This window comes from Scomber scombrus, chromosome 17, assembly GCF_963691925.1.
Source record: "Scomber scombrus chromosome 17, fScoSco1.1, whole genome shotgun sequence".
In the NCBI taxonomy this organism is placed as follows: Eukaryota; Metazoa; Chordata; class Actinopteri; order Scombriformes; family Scombridae; genus Scomber; species Scomber scombrus.
Window position 1 is genome coordinate 24,800,033 of NC_084986.1, and position 24,618 is coordinate 24,824,650.

The following is a 24,618-nucleotide window of genomic DNA, read 5'->3' on the forward strand; positions in this document are numbered from 1 at the left end:
GCAAAATGATCTGTAAAATTGCTCTCATTTTTCTTCAGATTTTTGTAAATAAATGGTTTATTATAGTAGTTAGTTAAAGTTAATATATATGATATATTATATGTAGGTTATTATGCAATGGTTTTACTGGTCTGGCCCACTTGAGATCAGATTGGGCTGTATGTTTCCCCTGAACTCAAATGAGTTTGACACCCCTGCTGTAAACTCCAGTCTGACTCAGTGAAGAATAGATAATATGGCCACAGGCAGGTTGTATCACACTATACTTATATTTAATTGTGAGGCCATGTGCATTGAAATCAGCTGGTCTCAGTGATGTAAAGAAACACTATTAACAGTTTTGAAAGCAAAATGTTATAATCCAGCATCCAGAAAGCACAGAGACATGCAGTTTGCTCATAAAGAGTTGTGAGCAAACTTCAGACTGGCTTCACTCTGACATGTTTCACTGTAGTGAAGAACAGAGTCAGATGCTCTCTGATGACTGCAGACTTGGCTCAGACTCACCCTCGAGGAATTGAAAAGATGAACACTTTGGTGAGACTTGAGGCTTGATTCAAATCTGATTTGACTGAGTCGATAGTTGTTGGACTGTCCTCAGTCAGATGTTGGACTTGCCTCAGAGCTCTGAGAGATCTCAATCTGCTGAGTTGATCTGGACTCCCTTCAAAGCTTTGAGACCTGCTGTGGTAAGACTTTGAGACTTGACTTGGACTTGTTTTGTTTGACTTGAGACTTGACTCTGATTTAGAGTTAGAGTGCACCTTTTAAACCACTCATCTGTGTAAATGAGAAACAGATAGGGAAACCGAAAAAGCACATTTTCTTTGTAGACGATGTCAGAAATCAGCAGTTTTGCTGCATTTTCTTCTTTCCATTCCCAAAGGCAGAATACACTTACTGTTTATTTTTAGGTCTAATATCTGACAGCCTTAAAAGGCATAACAAATTTGGTATTTCAACTAATCTATCTGTTACACAGTTTGGCCTTAAAACTTCAGAAGCCTTTTAAAAGAAAGAAATCTTTTCTGGTTGCTGGAACTCCTCAATCACTGAACACTCTGCATTCATCCAGCTTCACTGTGTCGTCTAGAAAATATGATTTTGACTGGATTATACCTTTTAATCTGTTGAGATCAAAAACACTTTGTCATGTGGGGAGTTTTGGGTGGACCAAATGTTCCTCAGTATCCACAAAGAGCCACAAAGCTGGCAACACAGGCAGCTGTGTGATAGAGGTCAAAGATCAAGAACAAAACAAGCAGAAAGTCACAATGTTCTCTCCAAAATATGCAGCATACTCTGTCCTCACATATTCCATTTGATTTAATTGTGTATAACAATATGAGTGAGATAATGTCACTGATCTCTAATACAATTCCACATCTTCCAAGAATGTTTCTATGTAAAGCTCATCACTGCACTAAGTAACGGACTCAATATTTCATCAGAAACAGACAGAGGGTTGCTCTGGTTCTACAGTTTGCAGCGAGTGAAGGCAGCTGGAGTAAAGAGAGAAGCTCAGAGAGTGAGACAGATGTGCTCATCCAAGTCAGTTTAAGAGGATGCCCTTCCACTGTCCCACACTGCAAAAAATCACCATCTTAATAAAACCATGCAACCATGCAGTCTTCACATGTTCTGAAAAATACAGAATTATGTGAGTGAGATGAAATAATTTCACTTTTCTCCCAGTTTTTGAAAGACAGATGTTTTCAAATATCAAAGAACAAATAACTTTACTCATTTGAGCCGATTGGATGATTCTGATCGGTACAACACTTAAAACAAATACATCTGCAGCAGGAATACTGGTGTCATAATGTTGCCTGTGTGTGTGTGTGTGTGTGTGTGTGTGTGTGTGTGTGTGTGTGTGTGTGTGTGTGTGTGTGTGTGTGTGTGTGTGTGTGTGTGTGTGTGTCCTAAGAGGATAGGCTGCCTTCTCTCAGCAGTGTCTGGGGGGGGCGAGGGGGGGCGACACATGTGTTTTTTGCAGCGCTCTGCATGTGGTGCTGATGCTGCGCGCGCTCCTGAGCCAGAAAAAGCCTCTCTGGAGTCTGAAGACCAATCAGAGCGCTTATCAGACTTCACCATCCCGTCTCTCTCTGAGAGGCAGCCGGCGCACTAGTTCAGCACACAGTCCCTCCACTCCCACCCTCACACCTTCCTCTCTCTTCTGACAGGAAGATGGTACCGTGCACAGCGCGTCCTGCATGCGGACCGAAGGCGTCACTGATCGACTCGCTGCTGGACTTTTAAAGCTCATCATGCCGTATTACGTCAGGTTTCTCTTTTTACTTTTGTGTTTGATTCTGATCGCTGAGTGCCGGAAACACAAAAGTAGGAAAAAGCGGTGGTCTGCGCCGGCGGAGAATCACAAGCCAGGAAGGTAAGTGTGGAAAAGTTTTCTGTTTTAAAATGTGATTTGATTGAAATGAAGCTGTGATGTGAACTCTGACCTCCAGACATGATCATAGAACAAACACACATCGGCAGATCAGCGGAAATCGCTTGTTCTTCCTCCACTGTTTCTCACATTTACGCACAACTATGAGCAATTGACGTGCTAAGAGTGGCATCAGTGTACAGGGATTGTTAACATTCATGTCATCCTTAAAAAATTTAAAAATTAAAAAAAAAAAAAAAGTAAATAACGTTTGGAGGTCGCGCGTCTGTGCGGGTTTTCCCTCCACTTCATTTCCAAGTACATCCAGAATGCCAACATAAAAATCTGCGCACTGCTAAACCCTGTTCCTATCAGTTTCTATCAGTTTCTAGCGTGAGTCGTTCATTAGTTTAGGATTTGTAGCTGAACACCTCACATCATCACTGCTATTTTGGGTTTAATTTATAGGAACCAAACCGTGCGTAAAAAGCAGCCGTGCATTCAGAGCGCAGCGGTCCGCTCTCATCAGCAGCGTCTTACATCTTCTGTGCGTCTTTGCAACGACACAGAGAATCTATCCATCATCATACAACATGTTGGATGTTATTCAGGTGAACGTAGAGTCTTTGTTAGGACTGATGAGAGGGAGGAGAGGAGAGGAGAGGAGATGAGAGGAGAGAGTGCTTGTTATTTCTCCCTGCTTGTCACTCCTCTGTCATTTTCAAACAGCTCTCTTGGATTTGATCATTGTGCCTAACATAGAGCTCCGGGACCAGAACCAGACAGTGCTTCATCTCAATCATAATTTCAAAAGGGGCTCTATATAGCAGGGCTGCAATTATCTAATGTACCCAATATTTCCCCAATTCTCAATTAATTGATTAAGCATTTGATCTTTAAATGCTGAAAACAGTGATAATAAATTCCCAGAGTCCAATGACACATGTTCAAATATGTTCTGCCTGATGAACAAAAACAAAGATATTCAGTTTATTTTCACAAGACATTCACAGGTGCTGCACATTTAAATATTGCTTTAACTTAAAAGACTGATGCACTGTCAAAACTGACAATTCAGTTAATTAACTAATTGTTTTCTGACAGTGCTCAGGGCCAATCTAATCCTTTTTAAGCTCTACATCTAAGCATAATTTTTTGTTTTTTTTAAAGCAAACTTATTGATGAACATGTTTGAAAATGAGCTGTGGTACATTTTAAATGTGCAGAACAACCATCACCTACAGTTACATTCATAAGTGATTCATTTAACACAGAAACTGAAGCTAAAAGCAGCTCAGGAAAAAACACGAGATACTTTACTTTAACAAAATATAACAAAAAAGTGTCCAGAGGGATTCACATTTGTAATGTTCTCACATAAGATCCTCCATAAAGCCAGAAGCCAGGGGCCCCTCCCTCCCTCCCTCCCTCCCTCCCTCCCTCCCTCCCTCCCTCCCTCCCTCCCTCCCTTAACTTTTCACCCAAAACCAACAGTGAACTCATCTACTGACTAAGTATTGTGTGTGTTAAAGCCTGGTACATTTTATTCCTCTATAAAGCTCCATTGTTGCCCAAAAATGATTAAAAACACATCAATGAGCCAAATTGTTGCACTGGGTGACATAATCCTTCATTACCATGAACACACACTGTAGTTTACTTAGACTCAATCATGCACACACACACCATCCTGCTGCCTGAAATACTCACCAAAGCACCAAATACTTATTAATTCGCTGCTGAAAATAGTCCCTCACATACTTTATGCACTATCTCCTCCTGTCTACTGAAAACCACAGTGCCCAGCTGGAGTCTTTTTTTAAAAATAGAACTCATATGATAGAGGTTCAACAATAAGATACAATGTGTTCATATGTGTGAGCTTTTTTTAATTTATTTTAAGATTTGCATCTTCAGAAGTAACCATTGTGTGTTGGAGCGTAGAGACACAGAAAGGAGACGGGCCGTCTAATCTAGAATCGTAGGAAACATTTTCATATCAAATGTTTCTGCAGCTCATGATTTGCATGCAATGCCATTAAACATTCAGTGTGCCGACGTAAGGAGCAGTGTACCCTTTATGTAGAGGGATGGAAAACAAATGCAACACACAGCGGCCGCATTGTGCATCGTTGCATCATTTGTTGCCCTTTAGCGCGCGCCGAGTCACACGGTTAAAACAGAGTAGCCAGGATGTGCCGATCCTGAGCCTGGATGTGATGAAACAGAGCTGTCACGTAACGAGATGCCACCGGTGTGACGGCTAACACTGACAACACATCACATGCCTCAATGTGTTGCTCTTAATTAAGGGTGGAGACATCTGGCTGGTGATTAGACACATATAGCAGATTTAACTTTCATATGGCTGCATTCATGTTCTATCACATACTTACTATTCATTCTCTCTTTTTTAACCCTCTTGTTGTATTGGGTCAAATTGAACCTGTTTTATTGCCTGAAAATCACATTGATGGTTACATACTACATTCTTTGTAAGTTCACTACATCACTACTTTCATTGAATTGGGTGATCATTTATACTTTATGCTTTATTATAAACAGTTAATTTTGACCCAGGAGGACAACAGGTGTCATTATGTGCTGCCAGTTTGTGATAACCCATCAACATATTTTCCTCTGATCTTAAATTTAGTTAAATTAATTCATTATTTCGGCTTTTTTAACTAAAAAATGTGGTATAATTTCATTTAAATGAGACCATAAGTTCCAACAATATGTGTAAAACTTGTGGGAATAAGTTAGAATGAAGTTGGCTGAAAAGGTCTAACTCTGAATTGATAGTCAAACCGGGCAAAATTGACCTGGGAGGACAAAAGTTGGATGATGGATGAGAAAGTTAAAACACAATATTGTGTCAGACCTTACAGAGTGATTGAGTCTCCTCACCTTAACCTTAAGCGTACATGCTAAAAGAAACTGTGTTTACAGGAGAATATCAACCCACTCTGGCAGTATGTTTGGGAGGTTGAAGAGACTGCTGATAGGATTGTGTTGTTTTATTCTAACATCACTCTCTCCTCTCTGTCAGTCCCCTGTCCAAGAAGGTCGCGGATGGAACCAAATCCCGAAAGGTGAAGACCACCCACCTGCTGCGCATAGACGAACATGACTTCACCATGAGGCCCGCCTTTGCAGGTAAGCTAAGTTCTCGATCTTTAAAGAAGCCTGCTCCATACCACATGAACATAATAAGATGTTTGAGCTCAGCGGCCCGTTCGCACGACTCAGCCTTTCTGCTGAGAAGGCTTCACCTCTGGTTCAACCTGAGCGTGGACTGAATGATGATGACGATGCCACGCTGACTGGTAAGGCAGGTTTTACGGCTTCCGCCTGTCGTCTTTTGAACTCGACTCGGAGACCTAAAGAGGACAGACGTAGTGGAGATGTGGAGTTCGTAGCCTCATTCTGAACACATACTGATGGAGAGTCAGGTAGAGGTCACCTTATAGGAAACCTGAGAAAATCCTTTCATCCCATCTGCTCATACAGCATTATGACTCATGATGAGTTCAGACATTCCCATGTCTGATCGCCTGTATGCATCTGGACTGAAACTGATCACTCATGTAAGGGTCAGTGTGTGTGTGTGTGTGTGTGTGTGTGTGTGTGTGTGTGTGTGTGTGTGTGTGTGTGTGTGTGTGTGTGTGTGTGTGTGTGTGTAGTCTTGCATTACACCTTGAATGACAGGATGAAGGCAACGCTGCTGGGATTTGGGGAGGCAATTAAAAAAATAAGAAGCTTATTTGTTGAACTAAAGAGTGTCGTACTCTGGTGTTTAGCCCCGTTTAAAGCGCGGGAGGAGGTGGCGAGCTAAAATGAAATGTCACGCTCCTCTCTTTGACTACACACTGATGGCACGGATCCCACTGAGGATCACTTTCTTTGTCTTGTGTTTGTCAGCCCCCCAACACAGCAGCAGACAGCTCCTGCAAGACAAGAAGAGGAAGAAGAATGCGATCATCTTATTCAAACATCATCAAAAGCTGACTTGTGTGTACTTGTGTACTTGTTAGCGCAGCCCCACCGCCGCCTGCGAGACCTCCGCGCGCTCATTTGGCTGAGGAAGAAGTGTGTGTGTACGCGGCAGCTGCTGTGGTTCCTTCCCGGCTTCAAAAGGAGCGACCGCAGTGTTACTAATGAAAGCCTCTTACACGGCCGCTTCCTGTTTGCTGCTATGGACAACCACGTTGTGAGGAGCCAGTGAGGATGTCAAAAAATGTGTCACAATCACACAAAATCCCAAACTGTGGAGCATATTATTGTCCAAATACACACTATGAACTGCTTGTGATGGAAGCTGATCCTAAAAAACACAAATATTAAGATTCTTGTAGCTTTCAGAGCAGCAACAGATGAGGTTTGCATTATCAATGATGTGCAGGTGGATGTGTGAATGTTGATAAGGTGTGTTTTATCTGAATCAGAGCACCTGCACTGCTCCCACTGGTCGCTCCTCTGCTGTGCTTCACAAATCTAAACATGTCCAAGAAGCTGAAGCTGAAGCTGAAGAAGACATTTGAAGTACTTGCTGTGATTTCCTGTGTACATCTATTCACGCAGCTCCTCCTTCTCCTCCTGTCTGCTGCAGCTTTTTAAAAAAACAAACATCTGACAGCTCGGATAGACTTGTCATGCATTAGTCACATTTGCATTAAAGAGACGGCGCGTTTTCTGAATAACCCTCCACCATATGTATCCTAGCTGTCTAATTTAGCCAGGGTGAACCAGCGCTGGATTTATAGTTGCTATAATCCCTGAAAAGAGGAGCAGTCCAGCGTCATTAGGTAGGATGGATAGGGGGGGGAGGATTCCCCCCCCCCCCCCCCCCTCTGTTCTCCATACATCTGTACAAATGACACAAGGACATTTCCATCTTTGAAAGCACAGCTGAGCAAATGGAAAAAAATGAGAATCCTCACAAAGTGCAGCTGGAATAATCAAAAATATTAGATTTACAAACGGAAGCAGGTCAGGACACAAATGATTTCTTACAAATAAAAAGTTGAATTCAGGAGCAATAAAACAATCAGTTGAAAACACTGAGGCTGTTTTGCTGCGACCTTATGTACCTAATTTACATCCAGTATCTACCCATGCAGATAGTTTCATGATTATTTATTAGAGATCTGTCTGTGGGATTTCTTCCTCCGTCTCAATACAATGGAGTTGAATGGAATTTTTGTTTGTGGTGCTCACAGTACATCAGTGTCTCCATCCAACACCACCACCACCACCGCCACCCAGCAGCCTGTACAGAGTCTCTGGTTGGATCCACTGTGGCCAATAATCACAGGTTGGGATTTCTGTATAGTTACAGTGGTAGCAAACTTCAAACTCACTGTGACACCAACACATGACTGTTCATCATTCTACATTTCTGTTTGTGTACAGGAATAACATAATATACAATGTGTTTTAATGTGCTCTAGAGATGTTAGGAGGTTTTCAGGTTAGCTCTAAAATGATTTGAAACAAATAGGGTTAGGGTTAGGGTTAAATAGGAGCAAATAAAAGATCCAAAGCAAAAATATCAACAATAAATGAAATAACACAACAAATACCAACAGTTAAGAAGAAGCCGTACGATAAAAGTGAGTCTTAAGAAGAGATTTAAAAGATGACACTGAGTTTGCCTGTCTGAGATCTCCAAACAGGGAGTTCAACAGCTGAGGGGCCCGAAAAGCAAAGGCCAGGTCCCCTCTAGTGACAGTTTGAGATATAGGAACCATCAGTGGAACCCTGCAGGAACCTGACCATTCAGTGCTTTAAAATAATCAATTCTAAGGTAACCAGTGAAGGGCAGCAAGGATTGGTGTAAAGTGGTTACTTCTCTCAGTACCTGTTAAAAGCCTGGCTGCAGTGTTTTGTACCGACTGCAGTCTATAGATGTTTCACCTGCTGATGCCAGAATAAAGTGTGTTGCGATGATCAAGCCTGGAAGTGATGAAAGCATGGATGATGGAGATGGGGAATGACATGCAACAAAGGTCCACTGATGAATACAAACTGGATGTGTTGCAGTTCATTGTCTACACACCTTAACTCCTTAGCCCTTTATTCCCCCATTTGTCAACACCATTCTAGATGCTTTACATCTTTCCCCAAAACCTCAATAGTCTTATATAATTCATCAGCACTGTTCCATTTGTATTATTAATTCTGTTCCACATACAGAAGTCCATTCACCTCCATCTGGACAATCTGGACAATTTAGTCAAAACTACGTTGGTGTGTGGATACTGTTTGTTTAGGGTGGCACATGGTGTAGTGGTTAGCACTGTCACCTCACAGCAAGAGGGTTCTGGGTTGGAACCCTTCTTTGTGGAGTTTGCATGTTCTCCTCATGGCTGCGTGGGTTCTCTCCAGGTACTCCGGCTTCCTCCCACACACCAAAAAACATGCAGCTCAGGTTAATTGGTGACTCTAAATTGTGTGAATGGTTGTCTGTCTACTATGTGTTAGACGTGTGATGGACTGGTGACCTGTCCAGGGAGTACCCTGCCTCTCGCCCAATGACAATGAGTGAATAACTGTGTGGTTAGATAGGATGAGAAGAAATGTTGTTTTTTCGTACTTTAAATGCAAGGCAGCATCACCAATCAGGTAAAGATCCCCAGACTCAAATAGTCCCTAAAAAAGCCCCAGATTCACAGTGTTTTTTAGTTTGTTACAATTGGACCTAAACGTGTCACACATCTTCAAAAGTACCTGCAAAAAACCAAGAAACTGCCTCCAGAAGTGAAATATGTCTCTATTAAACAGTTTCAGGCTTATGATTTAAATATGCTTGAACGTCTGCTGGTACACATCAAACTAAAAGTCCCCCCTCAACACCAACGTCCTGTATTTCTCAGAATAATGATCATTATGTAGCATCCAAGTCTAACTTAATCACAGTATCAACAACAATTAGAAGGTGCTGCTTCTTATCTGATCACTTGCAGATGGGACCGATGTCAAAATCTAGTTTTAAAACCTTTATTATTTCAGTTAATATGCTGCTTACATAGTTCACATTCCTAAATAAATATGTGTTTGATCAAATTGCCACCAATGAATTTAACACTGCAAACCTGAAGCCAAGCATGCTGTTTGGTACTTGGGTCAAACATAATGAAGCTGCCATGTGTAGTGTTGTGTGTTGCTGTGACAGGGTTCATACAGTATACCACACACAGACAGGTGCAGGAGCAGCTCATTTTTAACCCAAGGCTCTTTAGTGAGTTAATAATCCCGCTCTATTTGGGTGAATTTACTCCTTAAAATAATTGAGAAACACCACTGCAAGTTCCATTAGATTAGCGCTCAGCAGTAAAGAGTGAGAGCTCACACATCTTTAAAAAATACCTTCAAAATAAGTGAAATATTATCCTATTAAACAATTTCAAGCTCATGATTTAACGTCTGTGGGGACACATCAAACTAAAAGTCCCTCCTTAATCATTATGTAGCATACAAGTCTAACATTTTTAATTAGAAACATTATGGAATTTCAACCACAGGGGAGAAATGAAAGCCTACATACGCAGTGACTCGAATAATAAGCCTGATAAAAATTTCCATAGCTGGATAAATCCCCACATGTAGCTACTACAATGTTTTAATGTCACATTATGAATGCGTATAGATTATGTGCTTTTGTTTTGGCTATTATACTCAATAATTACATTACTAAGAGAAGGACACGGTGTTAAATGAAGCTGTTGGGGTTTAGTGATGCTCTCAAGAAAGCAGAACAATGAAAGTATGAGTGTGCTGCAGGCGCCCTTCAACAGGCTGATTTGCATTTTAACTTTGTACGTATGGCGTTTCGCTCCGCTGTGATGTTGATACTCAGTGTTGTGTTGGTCACATTCAGGAGGTCACTGGCTGACGCACTATTGCTTCATGCCCCATTTGATAACAGCCCACACGGAAGTATTACCGACAGTGACGAGGGGCCAATAGGAATTATGAATTGGAGCGACTCTACGATGCATTCATGGGTCTCATCTGATAATCGGTGACGTAGAATAATTCGCTGATGCTGTCAGCTCAAAATAGCCACATAAAAAAAAAGGAAATCTTCTGGCGAAACCACACACGGGACATTTCGCCAGCGCCCGTCTGTCTCGCCTCGCCTCTCCTAGCCTTTAATGTGTGGCTAACCTTTCCCAACAACCTTCCTCAGCCTATAATTTAGGGAGCGTTCACAGTTTTTTTACCCTCCTCTGGATAGACCTTTTTTTTTCACAGCAGCTGTGTCCCTGGCGGCGCGGTTCACTGCAGAATCAGTTCCTCGCTGTGGCCTCGCTGCGACCCAGCCGCAGAGAGAGCGGTGGCAAAGTCACAGGTCGACCTCGCTCCACAAGCACCGCTGGCTAAGGCTTTTTTTTCTCAGCAGGTGTCTGGTGTGTTATGTCCACAGAGGCAACATGTCAGCAGTGGGGATCGGGGCTTTACTGAATCTGGCACGTGATATGTGGCATATGGTGTGAGTGAGTGAAGGGGAGGACACTGTGCTGACAGCTGGATCTGGGCACAAGTTAATATCCCTTCTTCCAGGTAGCAGCTTTGCTATGCCAGCAGTTATGTAAGGCTGGCACCCTCACCACTGCAGATTAACAATACTACAGAACAGCAGCCAGTGTGACTCTATACGACTAATACACACATGAATGAAGGGTGCGTGTGTGTGTGTTTTTGCTATTGATGATGATGAATACTTTTACTATATTCCTGCTAAATCCAAAACTTGCCTTAAATATAATCCTCTCCATCACCAAGACAACACATACGAACACGCATGAAGAATATTGTGTTGCATTTAAATGAAATGCTCAGAAGATTTCACAGAGAACTTGTATTAAATGATTTAATGCTAAGTTCTCTGTGAACCCCTCTGAGTTATTAGTCATGGCTTAGCAGGAAACCCCATCTTATTACCTCAGGAGTGTGTGTGAGAATGTGAGCTAACAGAAGGGACTCATACTCTATAACATCTCTGCATATCTAATGTCTCCTGATCAATTTCTTCATCAAAGACAAATAACAGTAAGCTAAAAAGGCCATTTCAGGAAGGCTGGCACAGATTTCTCATTTCCAGGGTAAAAGTGAGTTCAGACAATGCAAAGAAAATGTTCACCTCGCTCTATTTGCACACATTTTCCAGCTGGAGAAGTGTGCAAGTCTGTTTATTCACCCCAGATAAGTCAGGGTACCAACTGTGAGTTAACTGTAGCTTACTTCCAACATATGCACTGTTGGGTGTGTGTGTGGATTGTGTTTTTATAAATTTGAGACATAAAACCTTGGCACATTTTTAGCTCAAGCTGAAATGTCCTCACCTTAATTTAAGCTGCCCTGAGCTCCTCTTTGCATCTTCGCTTGGCTCCTTGAGGCTGCAGTGTTCTTTCCTCTCCACAACACAAAGGAACAACTTACCAAGGATTTTTTGACACTTTGTGTGAGTGTATGTGTGGAGAGCCAGTGGTGGAAGAAGTATATAAAAGTACCAATGCAGCAATATTATATAAATATTCTTCCTTTACAAGTCAAAGTCCTCCATGAAAAGTATAATGAGTGATGTAGTATGCAGTATTACAGTAAAAGTACTGCAGTATTATGAGTGATGTAGTATGCAGTATTACAGTAAAAGTACTGCAGTATTATGAGCGATGTAGTATGCAGTATTACAGTAAAAGTACTGCAGTATTATGAGCGATGTAGTATGCAGTATAACAGTAAAAGTACTGCAGTATTATGAGTGATGAAGTATGCAGTATTACAGTAAAAGTACTGCAGTATTATGAGCGATGTAGTATGCAGTATTACAGTAAAAGTACTGCAGTATTATGAGCGATGTAGTATGCAGTATTACAGTAAAAGTACTGCAGTATTATGAGTAATGTAGTATACAGTATTACAGTAAAAGTACTGCAGTATTATGAGTGGTGTAGTATGCAGTATTACAGTAAAAGTACTGCAGTATTATAAGTGATGTAGTATGCAGTATTACAGTAAAAGTACTGCAGTATTATGAGCGATGTAGTATGCAGTATAACATTAAAAGTACTGCAGTATTATGAGTGATGTAGTATGCAGTATTACAGTAAAAGTACTGCAGTATTATGAGTGATGTAGTATGCAGTATTACAGTAAAAGTACTGCAGTATTATGAGTGATGTAGTATGCAGTATTACAGTAAAAGTACTGCAGTATTATGAGCGATGTAGTATGCAGTATTACAGTAAAAGTACTGCAGTATTATGAGTGATGTAGTATGCAGTATTACACTGACTGATATATTATTATATATGACATCATTAGATTATTAATAGTGAAGCATCAGTGTTAGAGCAGCATGTTACTGTTGTAGCTGCTGGAGGTGGAGCTAGTTTACACTACTTTATATACAGTTGGCTAGTTTAGTCTAGTGGTTCCCAACCTAGGGGTGGGGCCCCTCCAAAGGGTCAGCAGATAAATGTGAGGGGAGGTGAGATGATTAATGGGAGAGGAAAGAAAAAAAAACAAAGTTCTGATTTTGGACTTTTTCTCTAATCTCTAAATAAATGTAGTGGAGTAGAAAGTACAATATTTCCCTCTGAGATGTAGAAAGTAGCATCACATGGAAATACTACAGTAAAGTACCTCAAAACTATACTTAAGTACAATTCTTCAGTAAATGAACTTGGTTACTTTCCACCACTGGGAGGGGAACATGGCATTTTCTAATCTGCCCTCACAGTCATTGTGAAAAGAAAACAAGGTTGACTGTTAATAGGAGATGGGATGTGAGTTGCAGTCTCTCATCACCGACACCTTCCAAGACTTTTAGTGACACCATAACCTTCTGATACAGAGAGGAGTTATTATATTCATGACTACAAGGTATACATTTCAGCAGATGTCTGTCTGCTGCTGAGGAGTGTACTGTTTTTTTATCATGTCATTAGTGCATCTCTTCAGGGTAATATGATTAACTACTAACTACCTAGACTAGGGAAGTATAATTAGCTGGCTGCAGTGTAAACCCTAGCACAGTATCCTGAGGAATTATGTTAATGTTGTCTTTTTTCTGCTGCACATTATGTCCAGAGCCAATGCAAGAGACAAAATACACAGTTGTCATTCTCTGCAAAAAATGTATTTAAAAGTTGATCTGAAGCTAATATGAAACTTCAGCCATCCAAATGAGTCAAATCAAGTGGATATCTTACAATGTCACAGTGTTTTTAATGGCAAAGTCCCTCTTTTTGTTACTATACTTCCACCACAGCTCAACAGGGAAACACTAAGAGGGAATTTAATGCTAATAGACAGTAAATGTGTCAGATATCACTTGATATGACTAACTCAGACCGATGAAGCTGAATAGAAGCTGATCATCTACTTTTAAATAACTGTGTGGACACACTGTGGATTTTGACCTCCATCACTTCCATTGAAAGCACATTTGAAGGAGATCTTTTAATAGTCAGTATAATTTAATAGGATATCAAGAGTGACATTTCCAGCCTCTTGCTCCTCTTCATCTACTTTATACCTGCATTGAAAGCTACAGTGTGCAGACTATTTCCTGCCTTTACAGATTTTAATATGTGGAATTAGTGCAATGAAAAATGTTTGTCCAGTTCCCACATTAGTATGATATATAACAGTAGGACGTTCTGTATTTGTGGGATGTACCATGTGGTCCCAACCCTGAGTATGATGCATGATTTGTTCAAGAAGACACTGCAACTGTTTCTCATTGAAAATAGGATGTAAACTCTAATCTGTGCAACTGATATTCATCTTCAGGTCCAGCTGTTCCTGTTGGAGTGGATGTTCAGGTGGAGAGCTTGGACAGCATATCCGAGGTAGACATGGTAAGTGGCTCAGAGTGGTTAAATGTCACACAGTAAGGTTCGAGGGAAAAATGGACTCCAAAAAGAACTGAAATCTGATGCAGAAACTTAACATAACAGTAATTAGAATAGATTCAGTCTGGGTGGGGGGAAAAAAGAGGATTACTGGGATTATTCTGTGTCTTTAAACTTAATATCCAGTCAGGTTTGAAAGCAAAGAGCAACAAAAACACAAAGTAATGAGATTATAGAAGAAATATAATATCATTACTATTCCAGTGGATTATATTACCGGTGGCAAATCTAACTTGTAAATCGGTGACATATTCGGCTCTGGAAGTTGCTGACTTTAACAAATGAACTCAGTCTGCTCCAACACATGGGGGAAAAAAGCTCTTCTTAGACGAAGCAGCTAATGAGGCATTGCAGGAACATTCCTCAGTAACAGCATGAAAAGGGACCCATGAGCACCACAGTGACGACAACACTTCTCAGTCCAACTTTTATTCTTTTTTGGGAGAACCAGATCAGATTTTATATGTGATTTAACACACAGCAATTGTGCTGCTGGTAATGGAGGGATTCTGTATTACACTGGAAACGACGAATTAATGTATCCTTTTAGTTCGAGTCATCTAGCTGTTGTTTTCAGTTGAATAATCAGAATTAGATTACGACAGCTCAGCAGTAGGAATTGTTTATTTAGCTCAAAGTCAAACTGAATGCATGTTGAGTAATGTAATTAAATCAACCTTCTGTTCTGGAACCATAAATTGGATCCAAAACTGCCATCCCGATGCTGTGTAAGCTCCTGTTTGCAAGGACAGTCAAGGATTACATTTAATTTGGATCCCGGGGTTTTAATTGTTTTGGAACAGAGGGGGGAGAATTGAATGATTCCAGGCAACGGCTGCTTTTAATGGCATTATGTTATGTCACGATCCCTGACAGTCACAGCCAATGATCTGTTCCTGTGTCATTTAGGAAGAGGGAAAAGTCCGGTTTTGCACAAAAAAAAAAAAAAAAATTGAAGTAAAGAAATCTCATAATTTTTTGTTTTTTCTTTATGTGGCTCTTTAATAATCAATCACATACTATACGTAGTTATTTTTTTATATAAGAAGTAAAATAAGTCATGGAAAAAGGTAATGTCTTTAAAAAGCTGGATTCTGTCATTTTTAGCAAATGTAACTCATGACCGTCAAGAACTCAGACTGCTGAAGCCTCATATTAGCTTCAGATCAACTTAAAATACATTTTTGCTCAAAACGAGTACATTTGAAGGGGGTCTTTTAATAGCCAGTATGAACAGGAGGACTGATTACAGTGAAGAAAAACCTGTTTTAGTGTTTGTATGGGCACCTGATTGTTTTGATTGTGTGTCACTTGAAAAATGAGGAACCTATCCTTTAACTAATTTTAAAGTGTTAGGGTTAGGGTTAGAGTTTTTGTTTTTTATGATGATTGAAACAGACAACATTGAAAGACATAATTCAGTGAATGATGGAAAATAATGTTCTGCTGCATAACTAAAGTATAATACAGTAATTGTACAATGTGTTGAGAAACAAGGAATGCAATTATGCACAGTAAAGCATGTGCAGTTTTTAATTAAATACATTATGTCATTTCTGATTAGACTAATACAAATATGGATACTTGAGTTGAGTTCCAGTTATTCGTGCATGTGTAAGAATGTATGCATTTTAGAGTAAAGGGCTCACTGAGCTCACTGAATACACACAAGGCCCAGATTTATGTGGGGACTATTTTCAGTGGCGGATGAATCCACATTTGTTGCTATAGAGAATATTTCTGGCAGCAGGACGATGTGTGTGGGACTGAGTCTAAATAAATTACAGTGTGGGTGTTCATGGTAATGAAGGTAAAAAAAAATCTGTGCAACAGTGTGACTCATTGACATTTTTTTTAAATAAGTTTGGAACCACTAAGAAGTTCTATGGCACATAGAAAGGAGATATATCAGACTTTGTTACACACACTCGCTATTTAAGCAGTTTATTGTGAATTTTCATTGGAAATGCTGACAATACTGAAAATATACATTAATGATGAATGTGAAAACGAGGCACTAGTAGAGTCATAAAGTCATATAGTGTACCTGCAGCACAAGTAAAGACAGTGACCTATGAATTTACACTTTGTAACAATTATGTGATATTTGGTTAATGCTGAAATGTAGTTCAACAATAGCACAGGTACAGTCCTATACAACAATCTGACTCAAGAATGGCACCACGTTATCTATCTATATTTTTGCTAATATTAGCTTAAATCAGTTGCAATGAGCCACTGGTCATACTAGAACAAGAGAGACTGTATCAGTAAAAACCCCTGAGTGTACAGAGCTGAGCAAGTAAACTTGTGTTACTAATGAGGACAATTTTTATTTGTAATAGACAGAATCAGTTATTTATTCTTTTCAAATGTAAAATACTATTGCTTCAAGGGCTTTCAATTTTGTCAGTTATCAAAACCCTGAACTAATACATACTTCATCAAAAAACCTCTCTTGAGCAAACTTACAATATCAAAATGATACCACGTCTGAGGGATCTAGATGTGCCCCTGAACTCATCTTATGCAACATCAAAGGTACTCTTGCGGTGAGTGCCAAGAGTACAATGTGTTGCCGCAGCCATTATTCCAAACTGATCTGGTCTTATGTAATGCCGTGAGGAGAATGGGATAGAGGATGATCTCCTGTGGCAGGACAACTCGTGTTGTTTGCATAGCAACAGGGGGAAGGAGGCGAGAAATCAAGGGGTAATGTAGGACCAATGGAAGCTTTTAGCACTTAGTTAACATATGCTCAGCACTTCTGTTGACCTGTATGTTTAGTCATAAACAATCCATATAATCCAGCGGCGGCCGGCCACAGCAGTGTAATCCCGGCGGAATTCAATAAACCAGAAGCGGCAAGCAAGTAGAGTCCTAGTGAGACTTAATCCAGAGTATGTTTCTGCTTCTGTCACCCCCCCTCCCCACTCACTCCGACAGGACTTTACCATGACCCTGTATCTGAGGCATTACTGGAAGGATGAGAGGCTGGCCTTCCCTAGCACCACCAACAAGAGCATGACCTTCGACGGACGTCTGGTTAAGAAAATCTGGGTTCCGGATGTGTTTTTCGTTCACTCCAAGAGGTCTTTCATCCACGACACCACCACTGACAACATCATGCTGCGGGTCTTCCCTGACGGTCACGTCCTCTACAGCCTGAGGTTAGGACAAGAAGCGCCCCCCCCGTACACAGATATGTGCCTACACAGGGTTTCCTCACACCAACAAAAATGAGACTTGGCAGGTCCTGGTGCTGCACGCACAGAGCTGGTGTGGTTTACACTCTGCTTTTAATTCCCCAGGGTTACAGTTACTGCTGCATGCAACATGGATTTCAGTCGGTTCCCATTGGACTCGCAGACATGCACGCTGGAGCTGGAGAGCTGTAAGTATTCATATACCCTGACATTCCTCTCTTCTTTAGCCAAGAAGTTATTAAAGGCCTAAAGCATTTTACAGCATGTTGTGTCAACCAGCATCACAATTACAAGTAACAACAGACACGTGAGAAGTTGGTGCACAACAATAGTGGAGATTCCTTTATCATGTTTTATCATCTGTGAGTGTACTACATTGACAGATGGCATTGGATCTTTTTTTTTCAGTTTTAGCAATGATCCAGTTACTGCTGCCGATATGAAACAAATCCACTCCTACACTTAAATCCACGCTTTCTGTCCATCAGATGCTTACACGGACGAGGACCTGATGTTGTATTGGAAAAGCGGCGATGAGTCCTTGAGTACCGATGACAGGATTTCTCTGTCTCAGTTCCTCATCCAGAAGTTTCACACCACCTCCAGACTGGCTTTCTACAGCAGCACAGGTAAAATAAACCATCAGTGGAGTTCTGTGTATGGCTGGATCACCAAATGGACAATGGACTCTGACCCTCAGAGTCGCCATCACGGACAGATAAAAGCCAGTTGCTAACAAAGGCCAGGTAAAAAAACACTGAGGTTGGAATTACCTGCAGCCTATCCAACAGCACACATGGTAAATTTGATATAATGTGCATTCCCCTCAGCAGTAATTCCATCAGAGTCATGTTATACTCAATACTATGCTGCTCTGACAAGCTTACCTAAAAAGAAAAGGCTGCAAAAGATGTACTGCTTTACTGAATAATGGAAGACGTGCAGATTTTCGTTAATGGCAGCTTAACAATATTAAAAGAAGTGGAATGACTGACGTGACTCTTGCTCTACTGATGGAATTAGCACCGTGGAAACAGACATTATACTGATTAATCAAGACAGCAGGTCAACAAGGTGCAAGTGCTGAGTTTGTACCCGAACCGGAAAACAGTTGACATTAGAAGTAAAGGCCATTCTATTTATATATTACATTTTAGACAAAATACAAGGGTAATTCAAAGCACTTCACATAAAAAGACTTTTTAAAAGAGACACACAAGAAATAGAAGACATCTCAGGATGTAAGTGCAAGGTAAATACACATGTATGCATGAAAGTTTTTCATCTGGATTTAAAGGTCATAGTCAATGCAGTTCTCCAGACATGATTTGTTTGGACTTTGGGAACACTTACCAGACCTGCACAGCTGAGAGTGTTCATATGGTAAAAAAAAAAGACACATTCTGGCTCCAAACCATTTGCGGACAAGTAGTAATTTGGACTCTATGAAAGCAGTGTTGTAGCACTCAGGTCTGATTTGCCTCCATAGAATCCAGTATTTTGGCCTGTCCTCTCTGCTGCTGTGGTAGCAGACTGGAGAGGTAGTTATGCTTATTTTTATTTTTTTTGCATCGTGCAATTATATTTAGTTTCCATATAATTATATATAATAACATAACATGTCATTTTGTGTTTTTCTGAGAGCTGTAATCAATATTTTAGCAAATAATGTAATATCAAGGAAAGATTTCCTGCTCCTGTCACATTTCAGTCTTTTCTAAAGGACAGTACATGGTCTCTGACAGCAACCCTATTAGGACTCTATCTTTACTCTATCTCTAAACTGCTGGAATTTGAACATGTCTCAGACTGAAGTGTCCTTGGCGACAGTCCTGGTGTGGACAAATGAGAATTGGTGTGATGTCTTCACTTTTCTTCTTCTGTATAAGGCTCCTAGAGGCAGCATTCTGAATGAGATGAAGTAGATCAAGGTCTTCGAGAATTTGAGATCCTTGCAATTGTAATCTTTGACACTTCTGAGGGCTGTTTTTTGAAGTCACACAATTGATGTTCGGTTCATCTGCAGTGCACCCACTGCCTCACTGACTGACAAACAAGTGATACTGTGAGTGAAAGTCAGCAAAAATTCCATCTGTTGTGAAAAAATGGTCTCTCACATTACTTCACAACAGAATAACAATAGTCTGATTTACCAAGAGAGCAACATGGTCAGATCAGCCCTAGCATCCATTCCATCAAATTGCTTTATCTTTCAAGGAGCAGTTGTCCTGTAGCACAATTAATCAGCTTCATGGTCAACAGAGATTGAACATAGTTAGTGGTATAGGTAGGAAACAGTAAAAGCTCTTCACTTTCACTTTGAGAATAATTGCTTGTCTTGGCTCAGTGAGATTTTTCTCAATCATTGAGATCAGCACTGTATCCTCTGTGAAGTTTGTAACTCAGGAAACTGAAGGGGAAAGAAGCCCAATTATGTGTGAAAAACACATAATTGGGCTATTTTAATATATTCCATGTATTTCTGCCTTTTTCTACCTTCCTGTGCCTTTGTTGTCATAGATTTTGTTATCCAGTGCAATTATCTTTTTCCTATTCAGCTTGTTTTTTATTTGTTTGATCTAGTTTAATATGCCCCTCTGGATATCCACGGTCCCTGTGCATATTAGTTGTTAATTGCACCTCATTCTGCGTTTTATTACTGTCATTTCAGCACATCATTCCTCTGCTTAATGTCTGACACATCAACAGTATCAATTGCAAACATCTGCTGTGTTTTATTTCTTCCCTGTCTCCAGGCTGGTACAACCGTCTGTACATCAACTTCACTCTGAGGCGTCACATCTTCTTTTTCCTGCTGCAGACCTACTTTCCTGCCACGCTGATGGTCATGTTGTCCTGGGTGTCCTTTTGGATTGACCGCAGGGCCGTGCCCGCTAGGGTCTCATTAGGTAAGGAGGTACTGTATGCAAAACACTGACCTGTCCTGTCTGTTCAAATTCAGTGTGACTGCAAAGCACATCATAATGACCTGAGAGCATAACCCTGTTAGAACAGCTGAACCCTGGGGGAACCACATTGTTAATGGAAAGTTCAACATTTTGGGAAATTTGCTTATTCATATTCTTCACCAGTTAGCCTGGCTCTATCCAAAAGAAAAACTTAATAATAACCACATTACACAAACGAAAATGAACAACAGCCTAACAGTTAATCTGGAGCCATTTCCTGGCAAAACAGCCAGGTGCAGTGACTGTGTGTGGCATCCTGAAGTCATGTCGTAACATTGAGGTCACCAGATTTGATACCATTGTGCCTTTGAGAGGCCAAAACCTGCACTCATGGACTGTAATTGGCAGCGTTTGCTATAATCAGGCATCCTGTACTGAAATGCATGGTGGATGGATACATTGTTGTTGCTAAAGAAATAGTTTCACGACAGAACTACCCCTAAAGCCACGTGATCCGTTTGTATTTGAGTATATAAAACTGGTCTGTTTATGGTTGGGTTGGCTATTGGTACTTGATACCTTTAAGGTAACAACCAAAATAAATCGATACCAAGTAGTGTTGAAATATCTCCTGTCAAACAATACCCGCAATTGATCTTTTTTGCACCAAGAGCTAGAAAATATGACTATTTGTATGGACTTGCTAACAGCCAATAAACGCAAGCATTCATCGAATTAATACGACATGTGATTGGCCCACTGCCACAGCAGATACAACCCGTCTGTGGTGGTGAAGTCGTGGTGAATTTGAGTTAGCGCGCTTAACAGTTCAGCAGCCAAGATGCTACCTAAATGCTCTGAAGTGTGGATACACTACACGTCTGTTACACCGGATAAAAACAAGTGCAAAAAATGTGTGATGGGTATCAAATGAAATGCTCAGTTGGTATTGGTATCACTTTAAGGGTACTTGGATTGGTACTGGTATCGTCATTTTTTAAACATTACCCAGCCCTAGTATATGGGTTAAATAAATGAGATAGAATATGTTAATCAGTTTGTTTTAGAAGTGTTGGTAGGTGTATTTTTTTAACCTTTGACAAAGTTAGGCTAGCTGTTCCCCCCTGCTTCCAGCCTTGACGCTAAGCTAGGCTGACCACATGCTGACTTCAGTTCTGTGCCTAACACAAAGACTTAAGACTGAGATAAATCTTCGTATCTCACTGAACTATTCCACTGATTCTTTAAAGTTCCTGTGTGCATTATTGTCACATCAATAAGATACTACAACAAGTGGTATTGCTCTGTCATTTCAAATTACACTCACAGTCTCAGTCGCAGGAGCTACAAAACAATATTGCTTCAGGGTCAAAAGATAAATGAATATGGACTTTGCTGCACTACCAATATCAACTGGATTTTGCAATGTATTCCTCTACCAACAGTTACAGACCAGAAACAATGTTATTAAAGGATGTGTAGAGTAGCTTGATAGGTGTAATCGTAGGTTTATTTCATGTGTAACATAGTGCTACCATGCAGCCCAATGTTAACATTCACACATACTGTCTAAAGGTGTTGACCTCCCGAGAAATGCTGGAAACCACTAAATCCTGAAACAAATTAAACTTTTGACAGACAGACAGGCTTTATCCTACATGTCCTAGATCGCTCTCTCTACTGGACACACACAGATGAAATGGATATTCCCAGAAAAGCCTTCCTGATGCCCTGCTAATACTAGGTTGTATATTCTCTGTGCTTCAGGTATAACCACAGTGCTCACCATGTCAACCATCATCACTGGAGTCAACGCCTCCATGCCCAGGGTCTCCTACATCAAAGCAGTGGATATTTACCTCTGGGTTAGTTTTGTCTTTGTCTTCCTGTCTGTGCTTGAATACGCTGCTGTCAACTATCTGACAACGGTGAGGGACGGGAAAGACCGGAAGCTCCGAGAAAAAGTGAGGGAACAGGTAAGAAAGACCTTTTTATAGAAATGGAATACATCTCCAAATTGTGCTTTTTTACTTTTTACTCAATCTTCATTCTTTCCTTTCTTTCGACCAGTCCCAGACGCTCCCATGCACCTGCGGCATGTCTCATACCAGGACCATGATGCTGGATGGGACGTATAGCGAGGCGGACGTCAACAGCCTGGCAGGATACACCAGGGCCTCCATGGTAGCCGAGGAAGCGTCAGAAAAACAGGAGCGAATGGTGGTGCATCTCTCCCTGGACAACGAGTCCACAGGGACCAAGAAAAAGGGCCTCCGTGGCTTCCGGATCATCCAGAACACCCACACCATCGACACCTACTCTCGCATGATCTTCCCTGGAGCCTACATCCTCTTTAATCTGATCTACTGGTGTGTGTACTGCTGAGAGTGTGCGTTTTAGCCCAAACTGTTGCAGTGAATGGAAGAACTGGGAAATCATTTTGTCGACCATAGAAAAGAAGTATTTGTTTCCATCCTGTATGATCAGGTGGAGCCACATGCTCGGCAGGATGGCTGAAGATTATCACATGCTTCTGAGTGTGAATATCCTCAATTCTGGCTAACATATCAGCGCTGGACGCCACTGCTTATTCTGCTTCTCCTCCTTTACATTATTTCATCACAAAACCATAGACCCCGATCATATTCCAGTGACCTCCTGGGGCTGGTTGCACAAACACTGCTCTAGGCCAGTCTTAGTTTTGCTCTTAGATTAGTATAACACCAAATACAGGCTAATTTTAAGCCTAACAAATAGCTACCCCATCATTAGGCCGTGTGGGTTTCTATATTGACAGTCATGATGGTATCACCGTTGACTCCGAAATTCTATTTTCTGTTGGCATACCACAACAAAGAGGTTACTGCTAGACGGACATTGCGATACCTTGAAGAAAAATCTAGTCTACTACAACTTGGGTTTTAGTTATTCTAACTGCATAGCCATACTCACTCATTTGTGTTGCCCTGTTGGACCCATTTTGAAAGTTGTTGTGTTCCCAGCTTTCTAAAAATGACTTTGCTGAGTCAAAGGTTATTATAATTAGTAGAACCAATGGCTGGAGGTACAAACATCAAACCTAAACTGAAACTCAAAGCTTGTGTAATGCACGCACACTCTTGACTGTTTATATCCATATTTCTATACCTTTTTGTAAGTAAGTGTGAACACTATTTACTGTTGTCCCTACATCTTTACATTTTCAAATTTTCTCTGGTTCACTCATCATTGAACTTTTCATGTAAAATGTCATTAGTCTTACAGATGGTAGTGTACAGCTGCTGGACTTAACAGAGCTGAACGACTTTGCTCATCTTTTACTGAGTGCAGAGCATTGATCCAGCCAGAATACTAATAATTCTATTCATCTAATGCTGAAGTCATTGATCATTCTGGCGTCTGATGACCAGAAAAAGCTAGGTTAATAATCAAAGAATCAAATAACGATGTAGAAGAGTTGTTGTTTCTATCAGTCGATGTACAACAACAGTTATAGTGATTTCATCCATTTTTGTCACCATTTCTCTGTCGTTTTTCTTCATGGATGTAGTTCAGTAGTTAAATGGATAGGTGGGAGGAGGAAGAAGCTCTGATTGGTTGATTGTTTTTCCGTCTGGGGAGAACTGAGCACAACACTGAAATGATTTGAATGACTGAATATACCAGGCATCAGAATATCTCCACAGTTGAAAATCACATAACACAGACACAGAGCAACATTAGCATTCATTTCGAGTCATTTTTCTGGCCAAATATAACATTAACTCTTTTTCTAGCCCTGTTTTGGGGTCCACCTACGTCTGAGAAACATATCTGGGTCATTAGCTGCTATATGCTCCACTCTGTCCACCAGCTAGTCTCTAACTGTGTGTTTCTGCTGTATGGTGCTGGACAGGTAGTGTATAGTAGATTTATCAGAGCCTTTCTCAGAAGACAGCTTCCTGCTGCTGCTGGAAGCAAGGTTGATTAACCGACATTCAGACTGAAATCAGCCCTACATTAAAAACCATGCAGGGGGCTGCGTTGGCGAGTAGATGTTGCTTCATACCACTAAGACATGAAATAGTCCAGTTCAGTTCAAGGCACAGATTTGTGAATTTGAAAGCTTATTGGAAGTCAAAACACTGCACAACGCACTGGTTTTTTAACTCTGAAAAGTTATTACAGTGGCAACTATTTTATCTTTCATC

At 40.7% G+C, this 24,618-nt stretch overlaps 2 protein-coding genes across 2 annotated transcripts in view; both read left to right on the top strand.

Annotated features, from left to right (window-relative positions):
* ube2j1 (ubiquitin-conjugating enzyme E2, J1) overlaps positions 1-24,618 on the top strand; it is a 210,083-nt gene that overhangs the window by 55,033 nt on the left and 130,432 nt on the right. The gene's annotated exons all lie outside the window — the stretch shown is intronic.
* On the top strand, positions 2,268-22,813 carry LOC133997452 (gamma-aminobutyric acid receptor subunit rho-2-like). The gene is made up of 9 exons (XM_062437036.1): positions 2,268-2,389; positions 5,439-5,545; positions 14,192-14,259; positions 17,260-17,483; positions 17,625-17,707; positions 18,008-18,148; positions 20,276-20,428; positions 22,196-22,404; positions 22,499-22,813. Exons 1-9 carry the CDS (start codon positions 2,268-2,270, stop codon positions 22,811-22,813), a joined length of 1,422 nt encoding a protein of 473 aa, XP_062293020.1.

What these genes read in the sequence shown, in the direction of transcription:
- LOC133997452 (XM_062437036.1), top strand. Translation starts at nt 2,268, where the DNA reads ATGCCGTATTACGTCAGGTTTCTCTTTTTACTTTTGTGTTTGATTCTG. An exon ending in CATGAGGCCCGCCTTTGCAG is followed by an intron (nt 5,546 to 14,191) that starts GTAAGCTAAGTT and finishes ATTCATCTTCAG; the next exon opens with GTCCAGCTGTTCCTGTTGGA. An exon ending in GCATATCCGAGGTAGACATG is followed by an intron (nt 14,260 to 17,259) that starts GTAAGTGGCTCA and finishes TCACTCCGACAG; the next exon opens with GACTTTACCATGACCCTGTA.